The following is a 26,001-nucleotide window of genomic DNA, read 5'->3' as shown; positions in this document are numbered from 1 at the left end:
TGGGATCTAAGTTTCTTTTTCCTGCCAACGAGGAGAGAATGTAGTGATGGTTCAAAGACAGGATCAGCAAGCTGGTGTATTCTAGGAGGCAGGGATAGAGGGTTTCAGTACAAGAATCCATAGTTTATCCCACTGCGAAGAATGCATCCAGGCAGCTCCTTTATTTCTCCTTCCAACCCCTCAGGTCTTTGAGGAAGACTCTTCTTCAGGGTCACTGCCTCTTCGTGTTGCTCTCTATGTACGACTCCAGCAAGAAGATAGTTTCATCCACCTGGATCTCGCTGGCGTCCAGCCTGAGTGAAAAGTGAGACCATTTGCCCAGACTGAACATTTACTAGCAGATTTACAGTGAGAGGCTGGGCGCGGTGTGGCCGTGCAGAATTGCTTGGTCACCCCTGAGATTAATGGGTAGAAAGCAGGAAACCAATAGATCATTCTCCCATTTACTGAGCATCTCTTAAATGCCAGGCACTGTGGAACTTGCTGAGGATTCAAAAGATACAGCCTCTCCTGGGAGAAGTTAAAGTCTAACTTGCAACCAAGAGAAAGAATAGCACATGTAAAGGCATAGAAGGTTCCAGTGTGTTTTAAAATAGAAGCTGAAAGTGGCTGCGGCTAAACTGAGTAGTGATTAGGCATGGAAGGGAACTTCCTCAACATGATTGAAGCCATCTATGAAAACCCCACGGCTAACATCATCCTAATGGTGCAAGACTGAAAGCTTTCGCCTTAAGATGGGGAACAAGGCAAGGATGTCTGCTTTTCACTTCCATTCAACCTTTTACTGGAGGTTCTAGCCAGGCAATTAGGTAAGAAAAAGAAATACAAGGCATTCAGATTGGCATGATCCTAAACATAGAAAAATCTCAAAGGATCTGCAAAAAAACTAAAGAGTCAACAAACAAAACTTTAAAAGTTGCAGGATATAAAATCACAAAAGTTAGTTTTAGCACTGGCTGGTGTAGCTCAGTTGGTTGGAGCATCATCTCATATACCAGAGGGTGGCAGGTTTGAGTCCTGGTCAGGGTGCATGTGGGAGGCATGTTGATATGTCTCTCTCATCTTGGGGACCAAGACGGAAGGCCAGATTTGAAACACATGAACTGAAGTAAAATCAACAACCTTGGTGAACAAGGTGTGTGGTGCGGGAGGAGAAGCTGAGGATGTCTTCAGAGTTCAGTTTGGGGAAATAGGTGGATTAGATTCTGTTAGGTGAGCTGGAAAAGACAGTGAGTTCAGGGTTGTTTGTGTCAACGTGGAGAGGTGGGTGAGCCTGGAAGGTATTTGAAACGGAGGCTTGATGTGTAGGATGCTTACTTGTTGACGTTCCGTTTGAGAGTCTCTATCTGCTGGCGTTCAGGGGCTGTGATCATCTCCTCTATTTCCTGTAGCTGGGCCTCCTCCGCACCTGTAGCCTGCATGGAGGCGATGATGGCTTCCACCCTCTGAGACTTTTCTAGGAGCCGCCTGTCAAACAAACACAACTCCTAACTGGTCTCCTAGCTGTGGAGATTTTACCCATTAGCCCTGGGGTATAACACGCCCTTTACCAGGTTCCTGGTCAAAATGGATAATGTCACCTTTTAAGGATGTTTTCTACAAACTTAGAAATGTGACTTCACTCCCGGAACTCTTATTGCCTCTCATTTGCACTTTATGTTTGGTGCCAGTTTGTACATTTCTCATGAATATAATCTACAAAATTATTTCACTGGGAGTATATTAAAAGAGTGTAGACTAATGCATGATTTATGCCAACCTAACCCAACAATTCAATGCAACCAGACTGTCTCTATTGGTTTCCATTTCTATAGGAAATTTCCCCTCAAGCCTTTGACCTTGAAAAAATGCAATTACTAAACTAAATTGCTACTCACTTGTTCTCCTTGGTTTCAAATTGCCTCCTTTCTATCAAGTTGGCTACGCTCTGAGGAGAGAGAAGACAAAAAACGCACACAGTTCTACTTCAGTAGCTCAGGTGAAAAGGCTAAAGGGGGCATGAGGTAAGTGGTCTCTGTGGAGGGAATGGAAGAAGGCCCAGGAGTTACCTTGTAGCACCTGTGCAGCAGCATGCGGGCAGCTGACAGGATGTTCACAGTGTACAAATAGAAGGTCCTGGAAGGGGCATGGTCTGGCGTTTTGGGAATTTCCTACTTGTCCACAGAAGGAAAAATGAGAGGAATTATACCGTTCAGAACTGCAAAGTAAACATGTGTCCCCTCTGAAGCCACTCTGCCTCTCTCTTTCCCTTACACTTTCCCCTTCCCCAGTCATTCATATCTGTGGTTCCGGCATGCTCAGCCTCAAGGAGAATTCAGCTGCCCTGTTTTTTCCATTTGAACATTCTGAGTGGAGCGGAGAAGGCAACTAACATTTGTTGAGCAACTCTTGTGTGCCAGGTAGACTGTATTTGATCTTTACTATCATCCGCATTATTTTCTTACCATCCACCACCATTTTACAGATGGGAAAAATTATGGTGGGTAATTTGCTTAACGTAACTAGGTAAGAGGAAGAGCTGTGATTCAGATTCCAAAATCCGTTCTATTTCCTTACAGGGTCTACTGCATGGCTTTGCACATAGTGGAACTCACTAGGTGTTGATAAATGTATTCTATAATAAACGTAAAGTTCAAGGAAAGGACAAATCACAGGATGAGGCACTAAAGAAAAAGGGCGGAGTGACTTCTTGGCTGTGCCTTATTTTTACTAGGCCAGTTAAAGCTCCGCAAGTATCTTTCCAATGCTGGCTATGTCTTCATTAACCTTTTCTTTCTTCCTGTCTCAGAGCTGGATAAGAGTTTGCTTGGGGCTCAGGATGCAAGCCTCAGGAGTTTCTCTCACGCTCGTCCAGCTTTGTTGGTTGATGGCTATTACCCATTGGTTACCTGGAGCAATATGAAATTTTCTGAGAGCATCTTATAAAGCATATCCTTCGCCTCCTTTGCTGGAATCATTGCGAAGTCTTCTACCTGCTTCTGCTCCAGGTGTTTCTTTTGCAAAACTAGACGAAATATTCTGGCACAGCGAGACCCAAATCTGGAAAGGAATGACGACAGTAAACCGCATGCCTTAGCTCCTAGTCACACACGGTGGTGGCTGTTTCCATGTGTGCAGCCAGGACCAGAGAGGGACAGCAATCAGCGATCTCTTTCACAGCTTCACAGACAGACTGAGGATGGTGCTGCTAACCATGAGGCAGTCACTGACTGCCGACACACCGGAGGGCCTCACTTCCTGCCCTGGTAAGTAAAAGCCTTAGGGAGGCTGGTCCAATGGCACTGGGAATTCAGCAGGAGGATATTTAGGATAAAGAGCAGTAGTAGCCCTAATCGGTTTGGCTCAGTGGATAGAGCGTCGGCCTGCGGACTCAAGGGGCCCAGGTTTGATTCCGGTCAAGGGTATGTACCTGGGTTGCGGGCACATCCCCAGTGGGGGGTGTGCAGGAGGCAGCTGACTGATGTTTCTCTCTCATCAGTGTTTCTAACTCTCTATCCCTCTCCCTTCATCTATGTAAAAAATCAATAAACTATAAAAAAAAGAAAGATTAAAAAAAAGAAGTTCACCAAGATCGTGTTACTTTAAAAAAAAAAGAGTAGTAGTAGATGGGATCCACAGCAGTCCAGTGGAAAAATGGGGCAGGTAGCCCTAGCAGATTTGGCTCAGTGGATAGAGCGTCGGCCTTGGACTGAAAGGTCCTAGGTTCGATTCTGGCCAACGGCACATGCCTGGGTTGCAGGCTCGATTCCCAGTGAGGGGTGTGCGGGAGGTGGCCAATCGGTGATTCTCTCTCATCACTGATGTTTCTATCTCTATCCCTCTCCCTTCCTCTCTGAAATCAATAAAAAAATAAAAATAAAAATGGGGCAGGTATGCCTATGTTGGTTGCTTACATAATGATCAAATTACTTGTTCAAATCGGGCATGGAAAGGAAGTGTCTGACCCCCTACCCCGATCACGGTGACCCCCTTACCTCTCCTGTACAACCGACTCCAGAGTGGCTGTGGCTAGGGATCCGAGAACCTTATGTAGGTCTTTATGTAGAGGATTAAGGTCACTCAATCATGCTTTGGCCTGGTCATTGTGATATTAGTTTAATTCCTAAGTCTCTAATTTATTTACTTATTTTTAATATATTTTATTGATTTTTTTACAGAGAGGAAGGGAGAGAGACAGCGAGTTAGAAACATCGATGAGAGAGAAACATCATCAGCTGCCTCCTGCACATCCCCCACTGGGGATGTGCCCAAAACCCAGGCACATGCCCTTGACCGGAACCGAACCCAGGACCCCTCAGTCCGCAGGCCGACACGCCATCCACTGAGCCAAACTGGTTTCGGCCCTAAGTCTCTAATTTAAAATTTAAATGTTATTTGTTTTTCACATTGATCACATTTAGGATAAATAAGTATTTCAAAACTTTAATTTAATTAAGTATGGTGTTTAAGTCAGGATTTAACTTAACTAAAATTTGGTTAATTAAAAGTCCTTTTTGCCCTGGATGGTGTTGATCAGTGGTTAGAGTGTCAGCCCACACACCAAAGGGTCGCAGGTTCAATTCTGACAAGGGCATGTATCTGGGTTGCAGGTTTATCCCTGGCCCCAGTTGGGGCGCATGTGGGAGTCAACCAATCGATGTGTCTTTCTCATATTGATGTATCTTTCTCTCTCTCCTCCTCTCTCCCACTCTCTCTAAAAACAATCAATGGGGAAAATATCCTTGGGTGAGGATTAACAAAAACAAACAAAAAGTCCTTTTTACTTCTTTATCATCGATGTATTAGTTAAATTTTCTCTTATTTAGCATACTAAATTTTATCGCATCTTTTCTGTCATAAGTCACCACCCTCATAGTCCGGCTGCTGGACTGTACAGAAATAACTGGTAAGGATACTGATGACATACATTCCTCCACCACTGTCGCCAGACTTTCCAACAAACTCTAGCTATTAAAAAAAAAGAGAGAGACTGTGTTAACTGACTGGACAATCCAGTGATTCTGTTTCCAAAGGAGCAAATCTAGCCAAGAGTCTATAGAAGGCAAGCCTCCTATTAGATGATGGTAGAGAAATTGTCTGAGTTGGTTAGATAGAGAATGAGGCTATAGGAGAATGATACCAGGTATCACTGGCAGAAATAAATCATAAACATAGCAGAAAAAAAGAAACATTAAAAAATCAGACTTACTGGATCATCTGCCAGCAGAGTGAGATACTGATCAAGAACTTGCTTAGAGATGTTGTAGCCAGTAGGTAGAGATCTGAAGATCTATGGTACAAAAACAGACAGTGAAAATGGGTTTGGGAACTTAGAATTGCTGACATTACTAAAGTACATATGTTTTAATTTTAGATATCACAGTATAAAAATGTCCAAAAATATAGCAGCAATGTTTGTAAGAGTAAAAATCTAGTGTCCAATAATAAGGGATTGATTAAAATAAAGTATAGCATAGCCATTAAGTGGAATATGACGTAGCCATTATAAAAAATAAGATCTATAACTGACATGAAAAGGTTTATATTATATTGGCATATGAAAAATGCAAGTTTATAACATGTACACATACCTATATATATGTTGGATGATACATAAAAATAGTTTGAATAAAGATACATACCGAACTATTAACAAGGATACCTGGGATTGGGATTATGCAAAACTATAATAGTTTGGGGAACTACAACTTTTTAAAAATTATACATTTCTATTCTGTTTGAATATAGGTCATGTAATTACTTTGTCATTTGAAAAAAACATTTAAATTTTTAAAAGAATATTTTTATTGACTCCAGATAGGAAGGGAGAGATAGAAACATCAATGATGAGAGGGAATCATCCATCAGCTGCCTCCTGCACAACTCCTACTAGGGATCGAGCCCAAAACCTGGGAATGTGCACTGACTGGGAATCAAACCGTGACATCCTGGTTCATGGGTTGATGCTCAACCACTGAGCTACAACAGCTGGGCATGTATTTAATTTTTTGTTATATAAGTTAAAAAATTTAAATATAAATAAAAGTTTACTAAGTATGCCCTGACTGGTTTGGATCAGTGGATAGAGCATCGGCCTGCGGACTGAAAGGTCCCAGGTTCGATTCCAGTCAAGGGCATGTACCTTGGTTGCGGGCACATCCCCAGTAGGAGGTGTGCAGGAGGCAGCTGATCGGTGTTTCTCTCTCATCGATGTTTCTAACTCTCTATCCCTCTCCCTTCCTCTCTGTAAAATATCAATAAAAATATATTAAAAAAAAAAAGTTTACTAAGTATTTTTTGTATGAATAAATATACGTTAATTAGGAAAGTAATAGAATATAAATAAACACACTGGATATGTTAAATATTTTAAGAAACAGATATAATTAAACAAGTTTAAAATATACAAAATATGTTGGAAAAAAAACAAATAAGGGGCTGTATAATGTCCTGAGCACCAAGGCTCTCAGATTGCAATAGTGCATTCTTAGAATAGGAATAGCTTGTACTTTGACTAAGAGAATGGTTTAGATTTTTATTTTTTTTAAATATATTTTATTGATTTTTTTACAGAGTAGAAGAGAGAGGGATAGAGAGTTAGACACATCAATGAGAGAGAAACATCTATCAGCTGCCTCCTGCACACTCCCCATTGGGGATATGCCCACAACCAAGGTACATGCCCTTGACCGGAATCGAACCTGGACCCTTCAGTCCGCAGGCCGACGCTCTATCCACTGAGCCAAACTGGTCAGGGTATGGTTTAGATTTTTAAAGGCTGGATCCAAAGAGACCAAATATTTTAATACTTACCACCTGAAGATAATCCCTGTCTCACCTCAAACAACAAAGACTCTTTTAAGGCTCAAACCTCATCAGCCTAATTCCAGGCTGTATGTATAATAATCTATAATAATCAAAGCGTAATATGCTAGTTGGACCAGACGTCCTTCCGGACGGCAGCCAAGGGAAGGCAGGCCTACTCTTGCACGATTTTCGTGCATCGGGCCTCTAGTTATGTTATAATACCCAAGAGCCTGTCAGAAAAGTAGTACAACATGAAACTCACCTCATTGGAGGACAATGGCTGGGTGAAGGGGGCACCAGAGGGAGTGGTAATCTCGCTCATTCGAAGCATGGTTCTTACGATCTCGCTGCTGGTCTGGAATTGAAAAGTGAACTGGAATTCAGAATTCATTCTGCTGTACTGGCTCTGGCTAAATGTCAAAGGCCACATCTGGCAAGTAAGACTGTCCCTGATGGCCACTGTCCCACCCCCTCAGATATCACCTGGTCCATCCTGTTGGCCACTGCGCTGACAATGGCTTGGTCTCGGAAGTGCTGGTGGAATCTGTCAAGGTTGGCCTGCCAATAAATGCCATCATCTGGAATGGGCTGAGGAGGAGAAAAGGATTAGCAAGAAGCATCTACATGTAGTGAAGAGTTTTCTGGTGAGGAGCTTAAATGGAACTGGCCACCACTTCTTTTCTTTTACAGTAGCAACAAATCGGTTGCTGAGAAATCATCCAGTCATGTGGACCAGTGCCTTAATAAGTTCACAGCCTCACTTCAAACAGATTCTCAACCAACCTCCAATCTTTTTCTCTCTTGTACATTTGAACTCCTCTCTGGTCTCCTCAAATCTCACCCCACCCTTATCACTCTCAGCAGATGACCTTGCCTCTTATTTTGAGAAAACAGAAGCCATTAGGCCAGAACTCATCCACCTTTGTGCACCCCCCCCCCATTTATTTTTTTTAAAATTCCACTTATATCACAGTGGAAAACACGTTCCCCCTTTTACCCAAGCTTAATGCCCACACTGAATGTGAGATCTTACCCTCCCTGCATTCTCAGGGACCCAGCTCAGTTTTCCCTCCTCTCTAAATCTTCAGCCTCTTTCTTTACTGTCTTTTCCCCATCAACCTTTATCTTGTCCAAATCTCGTCTACTCTAAAGTAACTCTTCTTCAACACTATGACTTTTCTCCTTTTTATTTTTGTTAGTCAAGGTTCTCAAAGAGTTGACCATCCCAGCTGTATCTCTTTCCACAGAGGTACTCAACCCATCTCCACCACCGCACTGAAAATGCCAAGGCCCCTGAGGACCCCCTTGTTGCTAAATTCGAAGAATACTTTCCAATTCTGATCTTCTTTGTTCTTTCTGAAGCACACGACAAGGTGGGACTTTTTTCCTTCTTAATTTTATGCGACCCCCTTGGATTTCATGACACTATTCTTTTTAAAAATAATTTATTTTTATTGATTGCAGAGAGAAACGGAGAGGGAGAGAGAGAGACAGAAACATCAATGATGAGAGAGAATCATCGATCAGCTGCCTCTTCCATGCCCCCCCACTGGGGATTGAGCCCACACCCTGGGCATGTGCCCTGACCTATTAAAAAAAGGTAACTACATGAAGATCTGTGGGAAAGGCATTTGAAGCAGAAGGAATACTAAAGGCAAAAGCCTGAAGATTGAAAGAGTTTGACATTTTGAGGAATGGAAAGAAAGAAGCTGGAACACGGTGAACACGAGGGAGAGTGGAAAGAGCTGAGGGTGGACAGCCTGGTCTCCAGCAGGTCTTGTAACCACCTGCTCATATAAGGCTTAATAACCCATAGCCAAGACTTGGGTTTCTTCTAAGAGTAACGGGAAGCTATTAAAGGAGTCCAAGTCAGTGTTATGTTGGGATTAAAAAAAACTCAGAAAGTTAAATAGGTAAGAATGCAGGTAGAGTGACCATTCAGGAGAGTGCTGGCAAAGCATTGACTCGAGATGTAATGGTTTGGACTAGGATGACAACACTGGAAATGGTGAGGAACAGCTGGAGTTTAGGTAATTTTGGAAATTGGGCTGACATGTTTTACTGGGAGATCAGATGGTTCCTAGGATTTTGGCCTAAGCAAGTGGTGGTGACCTAGAGGTGGCTGGCCAGGTCCTTTACTAAGATGAGGAAAATTGAGAGAACAGATATTTGGATGGGAGAAAACAATTATTCCGTTTTGGCCATACTAAATTTGAGATATTCATTAGACATCTTTATAGAGATGCTGAGAAGGCATTTGAAGATAAAAGCTCAGGCTCACAAATACCTTTCTAGACTCATTTCTTACCACTGGTTCCCATGGGTCGCTATGTTCCAGCTACACTGAATAACCACCTTTTTCTAGGTCCTTTTTTTGCGTAAGCTGTTACCTCTGTCCAATGAATGAAGTAAGTTCAAGCCTCAGAAGGGAGTTCACTCTTCATTATTCTCTTGCTGACCAATATTTAATGCAGCTCTAATCCTACTACTTAACCCAGGAACCTTTAGAGTCTCTTGGGACTTATCTTCGTGCTCTCTCTGACCTGCCTCAGGGTGAGGACTCCTAGTCACAAAGCCCTATTACCTCTTTATTATCTGTGCTGTGTTTTAGTCTCTTGGCCTTGGGCTCCCCAGTGGCATCATCCTCAGACGATCTCCTCCTTTTACCTTTCCCTGCCAAGTAAAACAGTTGGAACAATTAGGCTACATCTCATGACAGGACATGAGCAAACATGAGAGCAGGTGTCTCCCTATCCCAAGGACGTCTGTAGCTGCCGCTAGTTTAGAGTTGCTCAGAAGATGGAGCAGCTACCAGAAACTCAGGTAAATGATGAAGTTATCGGAAATTCAACGTTAACACAGAAATTCATAATCTTAATCCCTCAAACTGCACCTGCTCTAATGTTTCCTTTCACAGTGAATGGCAGCATCATCCTCCCACGAATGTGCATCAGACATAGACGTCATTTTTTTGTTTTAAAAAATATATTTTATTGATTTTTTAAAGAGAGGAGGGGAGAGGAATAGAGAGTCAGAAACATCGGATCAGCTGCCTCCTGCACACTCCCCACTGGGTATGTGCCTGCAACCAAGGTACATGCCCATGACTGGAATCGAACCTGGGACCCTTGGGTCTGCAGGCTGACGCTCTATCTACTGAGCCAAACCGGTTAGGGCTAGAGGTCATTCTTGATACTTGTCTACTTCACCACTTCTATATATTTTTCACTGGTTTGTCTAATTTATTTATTTTTAATTATTTATTGATTGATTTCAGAGAGGAAGGGAGAGGGAGAGAGATAGAAACATCAATGATGAGAGAGAATCATTGATTGGCTGCCTCCTGCATGCTCCACACTGGGGATCGAGCCTGCAACCCAGGCATATATGCCTTGACTTGGAATCGAACTGTGACCTCCTGGCTCATAGGCTGACGCTCAACCACTGAATTACGTCCACCGGGCTGTCTACACTTACTTTTGCCCCATCCTTTCTGCGCACAGAAAAATCTTTTTAAAATGCAAATTAGATTGTCACTTTGCGGCTTAAAATCCTTCAGTGGTTTTCCTTTGCTCTTAGGATAAAGAACAGATATTCTATGAGGTCTTGCGTGATCTAGCCCTTGCCTATCTCCCTAACCTTATTCTTATGGCTCTCTTTCCTTTGCACTCCGTGCTTTAACTGACCTTCGTTCACTTTCTCAAATACCCTATTTTTTTCTCTCTCACTATGTACCTTTGCCAAAAATGCTTATCCTCTGTACCCCTTCATACCTTACCTCACCGGTTGGCTACTACTTCTGCTCCAAATCTTAGCTCAAATGCCACTTTCTCAAAGAAGAACGGGCTCCAAACTCCCAGGTAACTCCAGTCTCGTTATATATTTTCAAAATACCTTACACTTTTCCTTCACAGTACTTACCACAGTTTGTTATTTATTTAATTAATGTAAGTCTCTTGTACTAGCCTTAAGCCCCCACAAAAGGCAGAGACCATGTTTTTTTTTTATATTTTATACCACAGTATCTGGCACAGAGTAAATACTTGCTAACTGCTCAATTCATTCATTCATTCATTTACTTAACAATCACCGAGGAAGAATCCACAATTAGGGCAAATCACGGTTCCAGTGGTCAAAATTCCTTACCTATCAAGCTCAGTTTAGGAACCAGGTACATGTCATTTTCATTGATGACAAGAGTGGGGGCAGGCTGCGGTGGCCCAGGCTCTGAATTCTCAGTGGGAGACACCAACGGGCAACGCTGCACAAAGTGCGTGTCTGCTAGCCGCACAAACGTGCTCGACACCTCAGCATAGTCCATGGTCTTGCCATCTGTGCAACAGGAGAAGAGAGGCAGGTGAGACGGCTGAGATAGCTGAGGGTGTGCTCCTGCAGGCAGCCAATCTGTGCTTGTGCTAACAGCTGTTGCTACAGTACTGACCTTCCATGGTTTCTGTCAGCCGGTCTGCCACCCTCTTCACGAGAGCGGACATTGTCATCTTGCCGTTCAACAGCAGCTCCTCCACAATCAGCTCGCCCGTGTCACTGTACAGGGTCTTGGCGGTGTAGATGTAACGGGGGTACCTGAGCATGCGCAGCAGCCGGCTGCACTGGGCTTCGTACTCCACCGTGCCACGCTTGTGCACTTGGTATGTCACCAGGTTATGCTGGATGAGGACACACAGGGCCTTTTTCACCTGGATAAGACCCAAAAGAAAGAGCAAAGATCCCAAGACACAGCTCTTTATTGCTCGCAACTTTTGCCCAACAGTTTACTAAGCATCAGGAGATGTCTGAGTAAGAATCTCTGTGCTGCCTTCCTCCTCCCATTGGAACAGCTAATAAGAGTCATCACATGTAAATGGAAGAAATCAGGAAGATTCCTTGCTAGGACGCTATTTCCTCTGACCTTTATTTTTCAAAGTAAAATTTACTTCCCTTCTGTTATTCTCATCCCTTAAGGGCAGTACTGAGATTCACAGACTCATTGTGAATAAAGGACAGATGGCAAAGGAGGAGCAAAGATTTGCCTAAGAAGCAATGATGAGGACACTTTGAGAAGCAGACCTCAGGGCCTCTGTCTCATCCTCTTTCCCCACAAAGAACACCGTGCTGATCCCAGAGCAGGCGCTCTCCCGTTCCGTTTTGTGGGGGTGGGGAGTAACAATACTCAAAGGTAAGCAGAAGACATTAATGAAAACAAAAGCAGATTGGTATCCTCCAAACATACCTGATCCGGCGATGTTCTTGTGTCATGGGCAATCACTCTTAGTGGCTGGCTGCCCGTTCTGATTAGGTGGACTCCAATTTTTTCCACGATCTCTCCAAAATGCTCTTGCAGCAACAAAGAGCACAGTTTAATTTCTGCTTGAGTCATTGTACTAAGGAGTTTCAGAGCTAGAATAAAGAATAAAAAAACACTGTATGCGGGAGAGGTTTTCTTTTATGTTGGGTGTAGACTGCTGAGTATAAATTCAAGTAATTTGTGGAGGGTGATTTGACATTACATATCAAAAGCCTTAAAATCTTGCCTATCTTCAACCTAATAATTTCATTTTGGATACTCTCTTCAAAGGAAATAATAAAAAGATGTTACTGTAGTTCTCTTTAGAATACTAACATACTGGAAACAACGTAATGTCTAACAATGAGGAATACTTCAATAAATTATGGTAAACCCATACAACGGAGTGTTACTCCAACACTTTTGTATATGTATTACCATAGAAAATTGTCCACTAAGTAGAAGAAGCAGGCCACAAAGCAAAATGTGGAGGGAAATTTAATCAAGAATAAAATGTACAAATAGAAAGAAAAAACTGGACTATACATCACATTGATCTTTTTAAAAAATGTTTAAAATTTTTTTTTATTGATTTCAGAGAGGAAGGTAGAGGGAGAGAGAGAAACATTTATCTTTATGGGATTGTGTGTGATTCTAATTTTCTTTAAAGATTGGATGTAGATGGTTTTACAGTGTCACAGGCCTTCGATTCCACACTTGTTTGGAAGAATTAAGGCCACTTCACAGCCTATTGGGAGTGAACAGGCAGTATCGTTCCCAGTCCATACAGGAAATGACAACTTAGGAAAAGAAGTTAAGAGGTAAAGGAAAGCTTTGCAACAGTGTGTTTCCAATGGGAGACGAAGTACGTTGTTTGCAGGGCAGTATTTAACTCGGAAATTTCTACTTCTTGACAAAGTAGACACAATATATAGGTGACTATATAATTGCTTCCTTTTTAGAAAAATCACAAGTGCTACCAAACATTGCTCCATTCCTCAGAAGGCAAGTCTTGGCCTCTCAGCTTCGGTACCCCCGTCCACACGTCTCCAGGGAAACATCCCAGACCCTCGTCATCCCCGGAAAGGGCTTCCAAGGAGCTTGGTCCTGGCTCTTCACTCCCTACACGCAGGGTCCCAGTTCGGGACCGGGTTCCTTGGTCCGGTTCAGACAGCGTTTTCACTAACCTCTGCGTCACCGCAATCTAACGCCCAGTTTCCCTCGGCTCCGTGCGGCTCCCGCTGCCGCCCAGGCAGAGGCACAGCCCTCGGCCCTTCCTCGCCAGACGCATAACCAGGAGGACCCGGAAAAGGGGACAACGTGGGCCACTCTACCCCAGAGTCTCGGTGGTTCCCGGGGACGCTCTTTCTTTCATCTCGCTAGGAGTTTGGAGGACCGGCGAGGGGCCGCGGGGGAGGTGCCGGCGGACTTTCCTTCCGGCTCCTGTGACGCTGGGGGCGGGGCCTGGGTCCACGCCGCCTCCGAGGGCCGGGCGCTCACGTGACTGACGCGGGCCCGGAGCGGCGGTGCATTGAGGAAGCGCGGGCCGGGCGGCGACTGCAGCCGGCAGCGAGCGGCAGGCGAGGGAGGCGGTGTCCCTTTCGGACCGCCGGGCGGAAGAGGAAGATGGCGGAGGCCTCGGCTGCCGGGACCGGCGCCGCCGTCGCCGCGCATCGGTTTTTCTGCCACTTTTGCAAGGGCGAGGTCAACCCCAAACTACCGGTAAGAGCCCCGCGTCCCTGCCCACGCCCCGAAGTCCCGGAAGGGGTTCGAAGCGCCCCGCAACCCCCCGAAATCGGTCTCCCGAATCCCGCTGCCCACTGTTCTCTGGCCGCGGCGGCTCGCTCCCTCTCCGCCCTCCCGGCTCCCGGTCGCGCCACCTGCCCCGTTACCCCTCTCTCCTGCCCTGCCCCTCCCCCATCTTTTCCTTCCTTAGCAGGTTCTCCCCTGACAACTCTCCCCTCAGTTTTCTTCTTAAACATTTTTACTTATGGATTGATTTTCGTGGAGAAACATCGATTTGCTGTTCCGCTTATTTGTGCGTTCATTGGCTGCTTCCCTGTGTGCTCCGACCGGGGGTGGGATTGGCAACCTTGGCCGTGGGCAGGATGCTCCATCCAACCCACTGCGCTGCCGGCCCGGGCTCCCTCCGTCTTCTTTCTTCTTCACCTGGCTCCTCCTCACGATGACCGCCCCCCTCCCCCTCCCTCCCCCCTTTCTGCTGTTCTCACCTTCCTCTATTTCCTCTTCCACCCCCCACCCCCCGGCCCCCCATCTTCGGTGAATCAGAACAGTGGATTGATAAGGCAGTCCCTTCCCCGTGGTCGCCGGGGCAGAGGCTGGGAGGTCATGGAGCGGGAGGGGTTTGTGCTCGGGGCTCGCAGGTTCTGGGGAAAGTGAAAACAGCGGCGGACTGATGACCCGCGGGCGCCCGGCCGCCGTTGAAGGAAATGGCTTAGGAAGAAGGCAGGGCACATTGTTTCAACTTGGCTGTTTGGGCTGTCCTGCTGCCAGGGTCTTCAGCGCCATCTCTCACCGGCGCCCTCCCCCATTCTGCCTCCTGAAAAGATCCAGGGCAGCGTGCAGGGGACTGCGTCCTCTGACACATCGGCCGCCACCGGTTTCCATCAGGCTGGCTGTTGGCCCCTGGAGGGAGGAGGACAGCGCCTGTGCCGCAGGCCAGCAAACCCGAGCTGTGTCGGCTGCGTCGGGGCTCCTGCGGGGAGACCCGCCCCAGAGCACGCTAGCCCTTCGGCGGGAGGTGTGATTGCTCCACTGACAAGCGTCAAGGGGGCTACGGAAGGGTGGCCACCCAGCCACTTAACCGAGGGTCAGGTTCAGGCCAGGAGGAAGTCCACGGAGTGTGCAGTCCCAATGCCTTATTTCTTAGACGCCCGAGTGGAGTCCTGTGAAGAAGCACCGAAGGGCGTTCGAACCTTATCACCGAAAGTTGTGCTTTTTTCAGGCTTTTATGGCATTTTCTTTCTTTTCCATTTGTCCTAACAGTTTCGTCTTAGGAAACAAAAAAAAAATGTTAGTTTAGACGGCTGAAAATCTTTTTTAAAAGAAAGGGCTTATTAGACCATTGCTGGAGTCTAAATCACCAGCTTGGTAGGAAAGATAACATGTCCATCATCTCGAAGCTTGCAAGCATTTTTATCCATCAAGAAAGACTTAAAGAATTTCCATGAGCTGTAGGCAGAAAGGTGGGAGCAGGTGAAGTGGGGCCAGGTCTGCGATAGGCAGAGTCCACGAGAAGAAATGTCCCCTCCTGTGGACCGGCGGGGCAGCATTTGGGAAAGCCCGCGGGTAAACAAGAAGCTGGGGCTCCCGGCTTGCTGGCCCTGGCTAGGGTAACCTGCGGAAATAGCCACCTGGGAATTAATCTGGAGTCCTGCAGGGGATGGAAGGAAAGTGAGCAGTCTGGTCAGCTGGTTCACAGCTATTAAGAAGCTAATTGTTCTGTCTCTCACTCTCCGGCCTCTTGTTTTAATTTAGAACATCTCAGAATTTTCTTCCTGTTACTGTATGTTACTTGGTTTTGATGGCCTGTCTGTGCCGTGTGTGCTTTATGCCGCATTCAGTGCTGAGAAGAGCAAGTGCCTTGATTTTGTCCAGTGGCCATCAGAGCCCCCAGACCTCTCACCACAGACAGGGTGTCTGGAATTTGTCCAGTATGTGTGTGACCAGTGACATGTGATGCCTTGTTGAACATCGCCGCCTTGGTTCTTTTGGAGCCCCCCCCCCCCCCCCATGTAAAGCTGTTTTTAAACTACGGTTGACATAGATGTTACATTAGCTTCGGGTGTACAGCATAGTGCTTTGACATTTCTGTACCTTACAGTGATCACCATGAACAGTCCAGTATCCATCTGTCACCGTACTTAGCTCTTAGGGTATTTTAAGTCATTTGCTTATTTACCTTTAAGGGTGAGAAAACAGTCCAACTCTCCACAACTTACATTTTTTTTTTTTTTTTTACCACCTAAAGTCCTCATTGTGAAGTGCTCTTGAAAAGGGATAGTTTGAAAGACTTTAGGTATTTTTCTAAGCCTTACTTTGATGCCTGGAGGCATCACATTATTTGTGGTGCCTGACTTGTCAATTAAGGTCTAATGCAATTAAATATGACGGAATACTTATCCATACATAAAGGTTCTCTGCTGGCTGTCCTTAAGGCATACCTAGGAATATGGGACCTACCCTGAAGAATCTGACAGTTTTTTGGAAAAGATGAGACAAACGGAAAAAATGTAAGGTGAACGAAGATGGGTAATATGTGCTTTAGAATTAGGAGAAAGGGAAGATCGGATTTTAGATTGAGTTCCACAGGATAGATAAAATTCAAATTAAGGAGAATTTGTAGCATATACTGAGTAGGAAAGGGAGAAACAGTAGATAGTTACGCATTTTTAGGAAAAGGTGCAGTGAGGTTAGGGGTAGAGTTTTTATTCATAGATAAGCTAGTGAGTTTCATGGCCATTTCTATATCCTTAACCCAGACTGTTATCTGGAAAATGTTGGTTGTAAGAATTGATTAGGTCAAGCCCTGGCTGGTTTGGTTCAGTGGCTAGAGCAGCCGTGGGCAAACTACGGCCTGCGGCCCGTTTGAAATGAATAAAACTATTGAAAAAAAAGACTGTACCCTTTTATGTAATGATGTTTACTTTGAATTTATATTAGTTCACACAAACACTCCATCCATGCTTTTGTTCCGGCCCTCCGGTCCAGTTTAAGAACCCATTGTGGCCCTCGAATCAAAAAGTTTGCCCACGGCTGGGCTAGAGCATCTGCCTGCAGACTGAAAAGTCCTAGGTTTGATTCCTGTCAAGGGCACATGCCTGGGTTGGGGGCTCGGTCCCAGTAGGGGACGTGCAGGAGGCACCTGATCAATGATTCTCTCTCATCATTGTTGTTTCTGTCTCTCTCTCCCTCTCTGAAATCAATAAAAATATATTAAAAATAAATAAGTAAAGCACAAATACTTCCGGGGGGCGGGGGGGGGGGGGTTGGAGGTATGAACAGGTCAGTAAGTGGGTAGCTCTGCTACTGAAAAACCAACTCTCACACTCAAGTCAGTAATATAGTTTTTGTTTGTATAGGAAACATTGAAAAGTTTTTAAAAATAATTTTTTATATAAATTTGAAAAACTTACTTGTAAGTACTCATCATACATTAAGCATGTGTTGTTTCTTCTGCTGGACAAATGTGGGAAACCTGGATGTTTTGAGGATAGCTAGACCCAACTTACCAGGAATAAAGTTTTTCTTTGTCTTGACTTATTTTGCATCTCAAGAAGGTACTTTACCCTTGTGCAAGTTGGATCACAGGACTCACCACCCATGAGTAATGCATTCTCTGAACACCTAAGGATGAGTGTGGAGCTTTACGTAAGCTCTTTTTAGGAGATAGGTCCTCTCTGAACACGTAAGGCTGAGTATTGAGTTTACATCAGCTTTTCATGAGCTATGCTAGGTAGTTTTCTTCACCTAATCGGTGGGAAGGCTGGTTTACAGGTACCTAATCTCTTGCCAACTTATTCACCACAAAGCAGAATCATAATTGTGTTTAGTGGAATTAGGTTGCAAGGTTTTTAAACCTCTTGCTTTTCCCTTCCCCTGTCTCTAGGATATAGCGCTTCTTTATACATTTGGAAGTATGTGAGACTATAGCAATAGCTTACCCAACTTTTGCCCTGAAAGTATCCTTAGGTTTTTATCATTTTTCTGTCAGTCCTACGATGAAAGATTAACAGGCCCATCTAACTTTATTTATTTATTTATTTTAAATTAAATTTTTATTGTTGAAAGTATTATGTATGTCTCCCCCCCCCCCCCCCCCATTGACTTCTTCTAGCCCGCCCCCACCCCTGCCTTCACCACCCTATTGTCTGGGTTCATGGATTAGGCATATGTGCATGCCAGTTCTTTGGTTGATCTCTTCCCACCCAACCACCCTCCCCTGCCTTCACTCTGAGATTCCGCAGTCTGTTCTATGCTTCTTTTTTTGTTTTTGTTTTTCTATGCTTCTGTCTCTGGATCTCTTTTGTTCATCAGTTTATTTTGTTCATTAGATTCCACATATGAGTGAGATCATGTGATACTTGTCTCTCTCTGACTGGCTTATTTCGCTTATCGTAACACTCCAGGTCCCTCCATGCTGTCTCAAAGGGAAAGAGATCCTTCTTTTTTATTGCTGCACAGTATTCCCTGGTGTAAATGTACCACAGCTGTTTTATCCACTCATCTACTGATGGGCACTTGAGGCCCAAATAACTTTAGTGTCTGTATTAGAAGAAATAGTTTTGGCTGTAATTTCTGAGAGAGGTTGAAATATGCCTAAAGCTATATAGGTTAAGCCACATTTGGTTGAGTTAATTTGGTGAATTAATACTCCTTGCTCTTAATCCTGATTATTCATTTTAGCTTTATGTGTCTTTGGTTTGGACCTTCTCAGATAAAAGAATAAAAATTTTCATTTAGAAAGAAGACATAAAATATGGGGAAACCATGAAGGGAATTTTAAAGTGAAAATGACATTCAGTGGTACTGTTATCTGTTAGATTTCAAAAAAAGTCCCCATTCTACAAGTGAGTATTGGTTTTGAAATTTCTTCCTCTAAGAATGTTTTCCTAGTTATAGTAAAAATAACTTCAGTAAAATCTAGTGAGTACTAAATTTGGACTTCGAAATAAGAGGTTTTGATTATATGGTCCGAAACCCCAGGGTTTACTTTATATATGATTGAGTAAATGTATATTTTTGGGTGATCAGATGATAAAATAAATGAAGGAACTTAAAATTATTTTCAAAACACCAGAAGCTTCTACCTCACCTGATTATTCTTATGTCAAAACTGATGGAATTACTGTGCTACATTGAGGGCTGACTGGGTAGTACCACAGAGGGCTTTGTCACAGAATGTAAAGGTGTCATTCCATCCATCCCTGTTCTCCCCTTCTTCCCTCTAAAATCAAGGCTGGGGAATATTACTTTTGTGGACTGAATCTGGTAGTCATCATTAAACAGATGAGATAAATCACATGCAGAGTAAACTACTTTTGGTGTTGATAAGGGTGGTTCTTACGTGTTTTATGGAGATCAGAGTATTCAAATTCAGATAAGAGACCAGTCTAATTAAGAACTGCCAGTGGCCCTCACTGGCTTGGCTCAGTGGATAGAGCACCGGCCTGCAGACTGAAGGGTCCCTGGTTCGATTCCTGTCAAGGGCACATGCCCGGGTTGTGGGCTCGATCCCCAGTAAGGGGTGTGCAGGAGGCAGCCAACCAATCAATGATTCTCTCTCATCATTGATGTTTCTATATCTCCCTCTCCCTTCCTCTCTGAAATCAATAAAATAATAATAATAATTTTTAAAAAAAGAATTGCCAGTGTATTGCTTACCTCTGAGGCTCTGTCTGAAGGAACTAGCGGGCTGTCTCCCCTCTCCCATCTCCTTATCATATCACCTTGTTTGATCTAATAAAATGTCAACCTTATCAATAAGTAATGTTTTCTAGTTTGGCTTCTTATCAGATGCTCCACAAGTTATTATCATTGTGCTGTACTTGTCATGGCTCTAATACAGGAAAACTTTCCTAATAACTGTATAATGAATAGTTGAAAAGTAGAGTTTTTAAAGACTTTGTGACTCTTAAAACTCTAAGTTCACTGACCTTGTTTTTTAAGTTGCATGATTCTTAGGAAGATCCTAGAGTTGTGTCTAGGTCAAGTTAGTATTTTGTTGAACTGGGGGAAGGAATTTAGTAATTTGAGCTGAGTTTGAGAGGTTTTAATTATTAGATTATCTTAAAGTCTGCTGTTGGTGACTTTAAGCTAAAAAGCCTACTTGGTTATCTACCCTCAATCTGGTTTATATAGCAGTTGCTTACTAAATACTAGTGGCCCAGTGCATGGATTCGTGCACATTGAAGGGAAGTTAATTAGAATTCCTGGGGTGGTGCTGCGGTTTGAAGGGTGTGGGGGCGGGGCAGGGGGGTGGGGAGAAAAAGAAAGAAAGCTCACGGTCGGGTCTTCCAGCTCGCGGCACTGGCTCCGGTCGGGTACTAATGAAAGTGGTCCTGGGTGGTAGCCAGTGGGGTGGGACTGGGTGAGATGGCTGGATATGCCATGGTGCCAACCTCCTGTGGTCCCTCCCTGGCCGTCAGCTGCACCTGGGGCTGCACCGCAGCTTGAAGGGCGTCTGCGGGGTGAGCAGGGTCCCTCCAGCAGGTGGGGTACCTCGGCCTGGCCTGTGGGGATCCGGCTGAAACCGGCTCTCCAATATCCCCTGAGGGGTTCCGGAGTGCAAGAGGGTACTCTGCAAAGTTGCTCTCGTACAGGTTGTGGGACGCAAATGCAAGTGTGCAGTAAGCCAGCTTTGGGGTCAACAGTGTCCCAGGAACATCATAACCCACTGCCGAAGGTGGCCCCGCGAGGAATCGGGCTCCCTCCTCTCTGGTTCCAGGGTACGTCACCTGAGAACTGCCGCTCCCCAGTCACTGCAGCTTGGCAGCTTCTGCGTTGAGTGTCTGCCCCCTGGTGGTCAGTGTGCGTCATACCTACTGGCTGGTCGGACGGTCACTTAGCCTATGTACACACACACACACACACACACACACACACACACACACGATAGATTTTTTGTAGTGGCATTAGTGTTATGAGATCTAAAAGATTTGAATGGTACAACATGTATGTATTGCCACATGAAGTTTGAACATACAGTGTCAGTAAATATATTCCACCCCAAGGGTCTAGAAATAAGATATATGTATGCTTATGGGTGGAAGGCTCATTCTAGTCTTAATTCTACTGATAGACATGTATATAATGGGAAAATCTGTGGGATTTTTCCAGTATGGGGAAGAATAAAATCTTAAACTCACTGCAGATGAAATTTCTTATATTTAGGGGGGCTGTACTGACTGGGCACTAAGACTATTTCTTTATGTTTAGTTCAGGGAGAGGTCTTTCAGACGGCCATCTTAGAAGAGGAAAGATGATGTGGATTGCGTTTTATTCTGTACCAGAGGCCTGCTGCATGACATTTGTGCACTGGGGGCGGGAGCGGGTGGGGGGAGAAGGGGTCCCTCAGCATGGCCTGCACCCTTTCGCAGTCCGGGAGCCCTTGGGGGATGTCCAACTGATGGTTTAGGCCCGCAATTGGACATCCTTAGTGCTGCTGTGGAGGCGGCCACTGCGCTTGCCAGCTGTCAGCCTGGCTTGTGGCTGAGCGGCACTCCCCCTGTGGGAGCGCACTGACCATCAGGGGGCAGCTCCTGCATTGAGCGTCTGCCCCCTGGTGGTCAGTGCACATCATAGTGAACGGTCGTTCTGCCGTCAGTCAATTTGCATATTACCCTTTTTTTATATAGGATAGTCAAGTTAGAAGGGGTCTAAGAATAAGGAGCCGGTGTTACCCTGGCTGGTGTGTTTCAGTGGTCAGAGTGCACACTGAAGGGTCTCGGATTCAATTCCCAGTCAAGGTATCCTACAGTGATGCTTGGGTAGCAGGTTTGATCCCTGGCCCTGGTCAGGGTGCATTCTGGGAGGCAACCAATCAATGTGTCATTGATGTTTCTCTCTCCCACTCTCTTTCTCCCCACCCACCCACCCCCTTACTCTCTAAAAATTAATGGAAAAAATATCCTCAGATGAGGGTTAACAAACAAAAATAATAAATAAAAAAGGTGATTTTTTTTTTTTTTTAAAGAAGCCTGTGGATGGTGATTTCTTTTTTCTCTCTCTACAGCTTAATAATGAGCAATAAAGGAAATAGAGTAGAGCATTGGTTCTCAGCCAAGGGCAGTTTTGCTCTCCAGTACATATTTGACAATGTCTGTAGACATTTTTGGTTATCAAACTGTCAGGGGTGGGGTGGTAGAGGGTGATTCAGGCAGAGGAGGTAAGGCCAGGGAGCTGCTGAGCTACAATGCACTGGACTACCGAGACAACAAAAAATTAAATCAGCCCAAAATATCAGGAGTGCTGAGGCTGAGGAACCTTGGTGTAGTAGGTTAAGGGATAGTCATTGCCTTATTAAGTCTTAAGTCAGTGGTGCTTAAGCTTCTGATATAGCTTTGATTTCTGATTTTGGGATCCTGATGAGAATTTTCAGTAAAATAATTGAAACCATACAATTTTAGCCAAAGCACTGATGGGAGGGATTATTTACAATAGGGGTTAGTGACTGCCATTCCATTTATAGCAGTAACTGTTGGGGTCACTTTATCTCCTTGTGGTTACTGAGACCAGAGGATTTGGATCACTCCTCTCAACTTACACATTGTAGAGTAACTTCTGAAAGAAAAGTATCCAACTTTTTGTTATTTTGGAATTATATGAGGTGGTAACATGAATGTAACTTATTAAGGCAGCTGGACATTCTAGTTTGAAAATAAAGCAAAAAGCAGGCAACAAGCCTAACTTTTAGTTTTTTTATAGCTCATTTTAGCATTATCAAGTTTTACTTTCTGTGTTTCTCTTATACCTCTTAGATCAGCGGTTCTCAACCTATGGGTCGCGACCCCTTTGACAGTCAAACGACCCTTTCCCAGGGGTCGCCTAAGACCATCCTGCATATCAGATATTTACATTACGATTCATAACAGTAGCAGCATTACAAGTTATGAAGTAGCAACGAAAATAATTTTATGGTTGGGTCACAACATGAGGAACTGTATTTAAAGGGCCAGAAGGTTGAGAACCACTGTCTTAGATGTTCCCAGGAGATTTTGTGGTTAAACTTTTAGTTTCTTTGAACTTTGGGTAGAGAGGGTGAAGTTATTAATCTTCTTCTAATACTAATTCTTCAAGTGACTGGTGCTGAGTCATGTGACTCAGTTTGTCATGGTATATCCCACTATAAAGTGATACTAAGGTGACCTTTTTGTAAGCTTGAATGATGAGCATGAAGAGAATGGACTTACATCATTTTTGATTGAAAGGTAGTGTAGGAATGAGTAATCCTTGATTGTACAGAAATAGGGCCTTTACCATAGTAGAAACACTTGAGGTAGTTCTGATAGTTTCACATACAGAAGTGTAGGTTAGATTCTGAAAGATTTTAAAAATCTTTTAAAATTCAGTTAGCAGTTCACAGCTCCTTAGATGTATCCAGAGGAATGTTGTCAAATAGTAGCTAGTTGGCTCTGGTGATTTTTAAACTAGGGATACTTTTTTTTTATATGTTGGGTTGTCCAGCCCTATTTCCCAGAATAGGCAGTTAGTTTTGTTTTTCTTGCAAATCTGTCGACATAGGTAATCTCTCCCCTTGATAATTTCGACAAGTGTCCCAGGAAAGTTCTTCATCTCCTTGTTGCTCTCTTTTATGTGCAATTTGAGTAGATATTAAACCTAGAGAACCATCTTCCAGTAATACTTTTCCCCATGCTTAGAATTGACTTTCTCAAAAGAAAGAAAAATAATCCCATAGTTACATGCCCTTTTCTGCTCTTTTCTGGGTTAGCTGAGACCTGCAGGTGTCCTACAGTGATGCTGATCTTCTAGCCTCATGGTTCTCAAACCTTCAGTTCCAGTGCCCTCTTTTTATAATAAGTATTTTGAAATAATCCCTTTTATGAAAGGAAATTCATAGATAATAAGGTCTAAAAAATTGTCTAACTGTAAGATCAAGAATAAATTAAAAGAAAATAATTTAAAACAAAATAACATACTTTTCAATCTGTAAATATTCAGGTGTCCGTAAAGAGAAGATATCTTATTGTATTGGCACCAAGCGTAGACATAACAGCTATCTAAGTAGACTGCTATTAAAGGTATTTGCAACTTAAATATTGTGAGAGGCAAACCACCAGAATGGTGAATAATTCTTGGTAAAGGTACAAATAAAGTATAATTTTCTCTCACTCTACTCAGTAGTGTTTCTTTTGGACATTTAGTTTAGTGCATATTAAAATTATGCAGAAGACATTGTGTTTATATGTAGAATGGAGTTAGGTCCTAGGCTTTGATAATTATAAAGATATTTTTATCTACTTAACTGCCCATGTGAAGTTTAAGAATAGAGACATTTCTTTGTGCTGGAATTTCCTATGCTTTCCTTTCTCTGCACATTAAATGTCAGTAGCATTTCTTTATAGGTATGACAATCAAAACATTTCAATAGATGTTCAAAATTTCCTCGAGATAATTGTATTGCCTTCATTGCGAATGCCTTCTAGTCTTTTTTTTAAAAGTATACTTTATTGATTTTTTACAGAGAGGAAGGGAGAGGGATAGAGAGTTAGAAACATCTATGAGAGAGAAACATTGATCAGCTGCCTCCTACATACCTCCTACTGGGGATGTGCCCGAAACCAAGGTATATACCCTTGACCAGAATCGAACCTGGGACCTTTCAGTTCGCAGGCCGAGCTCTATCCACTGAGCCTGAGCCAAACTGGTTAGGGCGCCTTCTAGTCTTATAGGAAAACATTTTCCACTAGTGGTTCTTCTTTTATATTTAGTAGTTTAGCATAGTACTTTTCACATACTGCAAGATTCAGTCTTTTTCCTTTAAACTTGGTTTGCTTTTCCTGTAGACATTTTTTTCTGTATGCATTTAAATTTCCCACTTCCTCACTACTCTTACTGCTACTTCGTTTTCCATGAGTGTTTAGAACAGTGCCTGGTACGTAATATTCATTCAGTAAGTATTTGTTGAATGAAGAAATTGTACTTGTAGGCTTTTTCTTCTTGCTTCGTTCTGCTTTTGTAAATGTTGAAAATCATGGGGGTATTAGTGTTCATAAAACAAAAAATAAAAGGTTGGCTCACAGCAATGGACTGCAGAGTTGGAGCCTTTTGTTTGTTAATTCTCACCTGAGGATATTTTTTCCATAGATTTTTAGAGGGAATGGAAGGCAGGGAGGGACGGAGAGAGTGGGGCAGGGAGAGATAGAGGAGAGAGAAACACATCGATGTGAGAGATATACTTGATTGGTTGCCTCCGGCACCTGCACTGACGGGCCCAGGAGTGAACCTGCAACCCAGGTACGTGTCCTTGACCGGGAACTGAGCCCATGACCTTTCGGTGCTTGGCCCTGACACTCTGACCTCTGAGCCACACCGGTCAGGGCTAAATCTTCTGTAATTTGAGGGATAGTCTGAAGTACTTTATTCTCAGACACATTTATTAAGCTGTTGGTTCCCCGATTGTAATTTATAGTGCCAGTTATTAGGTTCTGATCTTATCATATATTCACTGTTGAATGTTTAGAGGATTTAATGTTTTTTAGTTAAAGACAAGTTAGGTTGAGGAATGGAAATTTTATACCTTGAACTTGTTGGTTTGAAAAAATTACATTTTGATTGCCTGTGTAGTATGAAACTATAATGGTATATTTACTTTTTGTTTAATACATTTAAAAGGAAAATTCAGCATGTTAGCTTTCATTGCTTGTTTTTTTCAAATATTTTTTTATTGATTTCAGAGAAGAAGGGAGAAGGGGAGAGAGACAGAAACATCCATGATGAGAGAACCATCAGTTGACTGCCTCCTGCATGTCCCCCACTGGGATCGAGCTTGCATCCCAGGCATGTGTCCTGACCAGAATCAAACCGTGATCTCCAGGTTCTTAGGCCGACGCTCCACCACTGAATCAAACTGGCCTGGCCGTTGCTAGTCTTATTTTGCATTTTTTAGATTACTTAACTCTTATGTAATATTAATTGAAAGTAATATTAATAAGTGAGAATTATGACAGTGTTTAATTCCTTAAATTTTTCAATGTGGTTTTATTCATCACTAAAATTATTGGTTTATTATTCTGTGCCAAGTGTAGGTGCTGATTCAGTGAGGGAGACTTATTTTAATATTACAGTAGCATCCTGTTGTAATATATAATACTAGATGAGCAGATTCAGAGTTCCCAAGGTTTTTAATCAGGTTATCAGTGTAACATAGGTCTGTTTCATCCTACAAAGGA

General features: G+C 43.5%; 2 protein-coding genes across 5 annotated transcripts in view; one reads left to right on the top strand and one right to left on the bottom strand.

The window, feature by feature from the left end:
- Positions 1 to 116: 116 nt before the first annotated feature.
- On the bottom strand, positions 117 to 13,414 carry POLR3C (RNA polymerase III subunit C). Its single transcript, XM_059673444.1, has 15 exons — positions 13,258 to 13,414; positions 12,017 to 12,183; positions 11,228 to 11,483; positions 10,933 to 11,118; positions 9,371 to 9,459; positions 7,270 to 7,374; positions 7,049 to 7,141; positions 5,189 to 5,269; positions 4,896 to 4,947; positions 3,975 to 4,035; positions 2,889 to 3,039; positions 2,049 to 2,150; positions 1,878 to 1,927; positions 1,318 to 1,467; positions 117 to 293 (listed from the first exon to the last, which is right to left on the bottom strand). The coding sequence occupies exons 2-15, from the start codon at positions 12,161 to 12,163 to the stop codon at positions 212 to 214; spliced, it is 1,605 nt and encodes a 534-aa protein (XP_059529427.1). The 5' UTR covers positions 12,164 to 12,183; positions 13,258 to 13,414; the 3' UTR covers positions 117 to 211.
- A 148-nt stretch (positions 13,415 to 13,562) lies between these two features.
- RNF115 (ring finger protein 115) overlaps positions 13,563 to 26,001 on the top strand; it is a 74,974-nt gene continuing 62,535 nt past the window's right edge. The window contains exon 1 of one of the 4 annotated variants that reach the window (XM_059673448.1): positions 13,563 to 13,792. In XM_059673448.1, coding sequence (XP_059529431.1) covers positions 13,697 to 13,792 — 96 coding nt within the window. In that variant the 5' untranslated portion in view covers positions 13,563 to 13,696. The remainder of the gene's footprint in view (positions 13,793 to 26,001) is intronic. The other 3 variants (XM_059673445.1, XM_059673446.1, XM_059673449.1) reach the window with 3 other exon arrangements.

The sequence above is a fragment of the Myotis daubentonii genome, chromosome 18 (assembly GCF_963259705.1).
Source record: "Myotis daubentonii chromosome 18, mMyoDau2.1, whole genome shotgun sequence".
NCBI classification, from domain to species: domain Eukaryota; kingdom Metazoa; phylum Chordata; class Mammalia; order Chiroptera; family Vespertilionidae; genus Myotis; species Myotis daubentonii.
Note: the sequence above shows the minus strand (reverse complement) of the source record. Positions and strands in the feature narration are given on the sequence as shown.

Bases quoted from the DNA above. Each gene is read 5' to 3' on its own strand.
- POLR3C (XM_059673444.1), bottom strand. From the start codon at position 12,163: ATGACTCAAGCAGAAATTAAACTGTGCTCTTTGTTGCTGCAAGAGCAT. The intron at 11,484-12,016 runs GTATGTTTGGAG...GGTCTTATCCAG, and splicing joins CAAGAACATCGCCGGATCAG to GTGAAAAAGGCCCTGTGTGT. The intron at 11,119-11,227 runs GTCAGTACTGTA...CCTGTTGCACAG, and splicing joins GCTGACAGAAACCATGGAAG to ATGGCAAGACCATGGACTAT.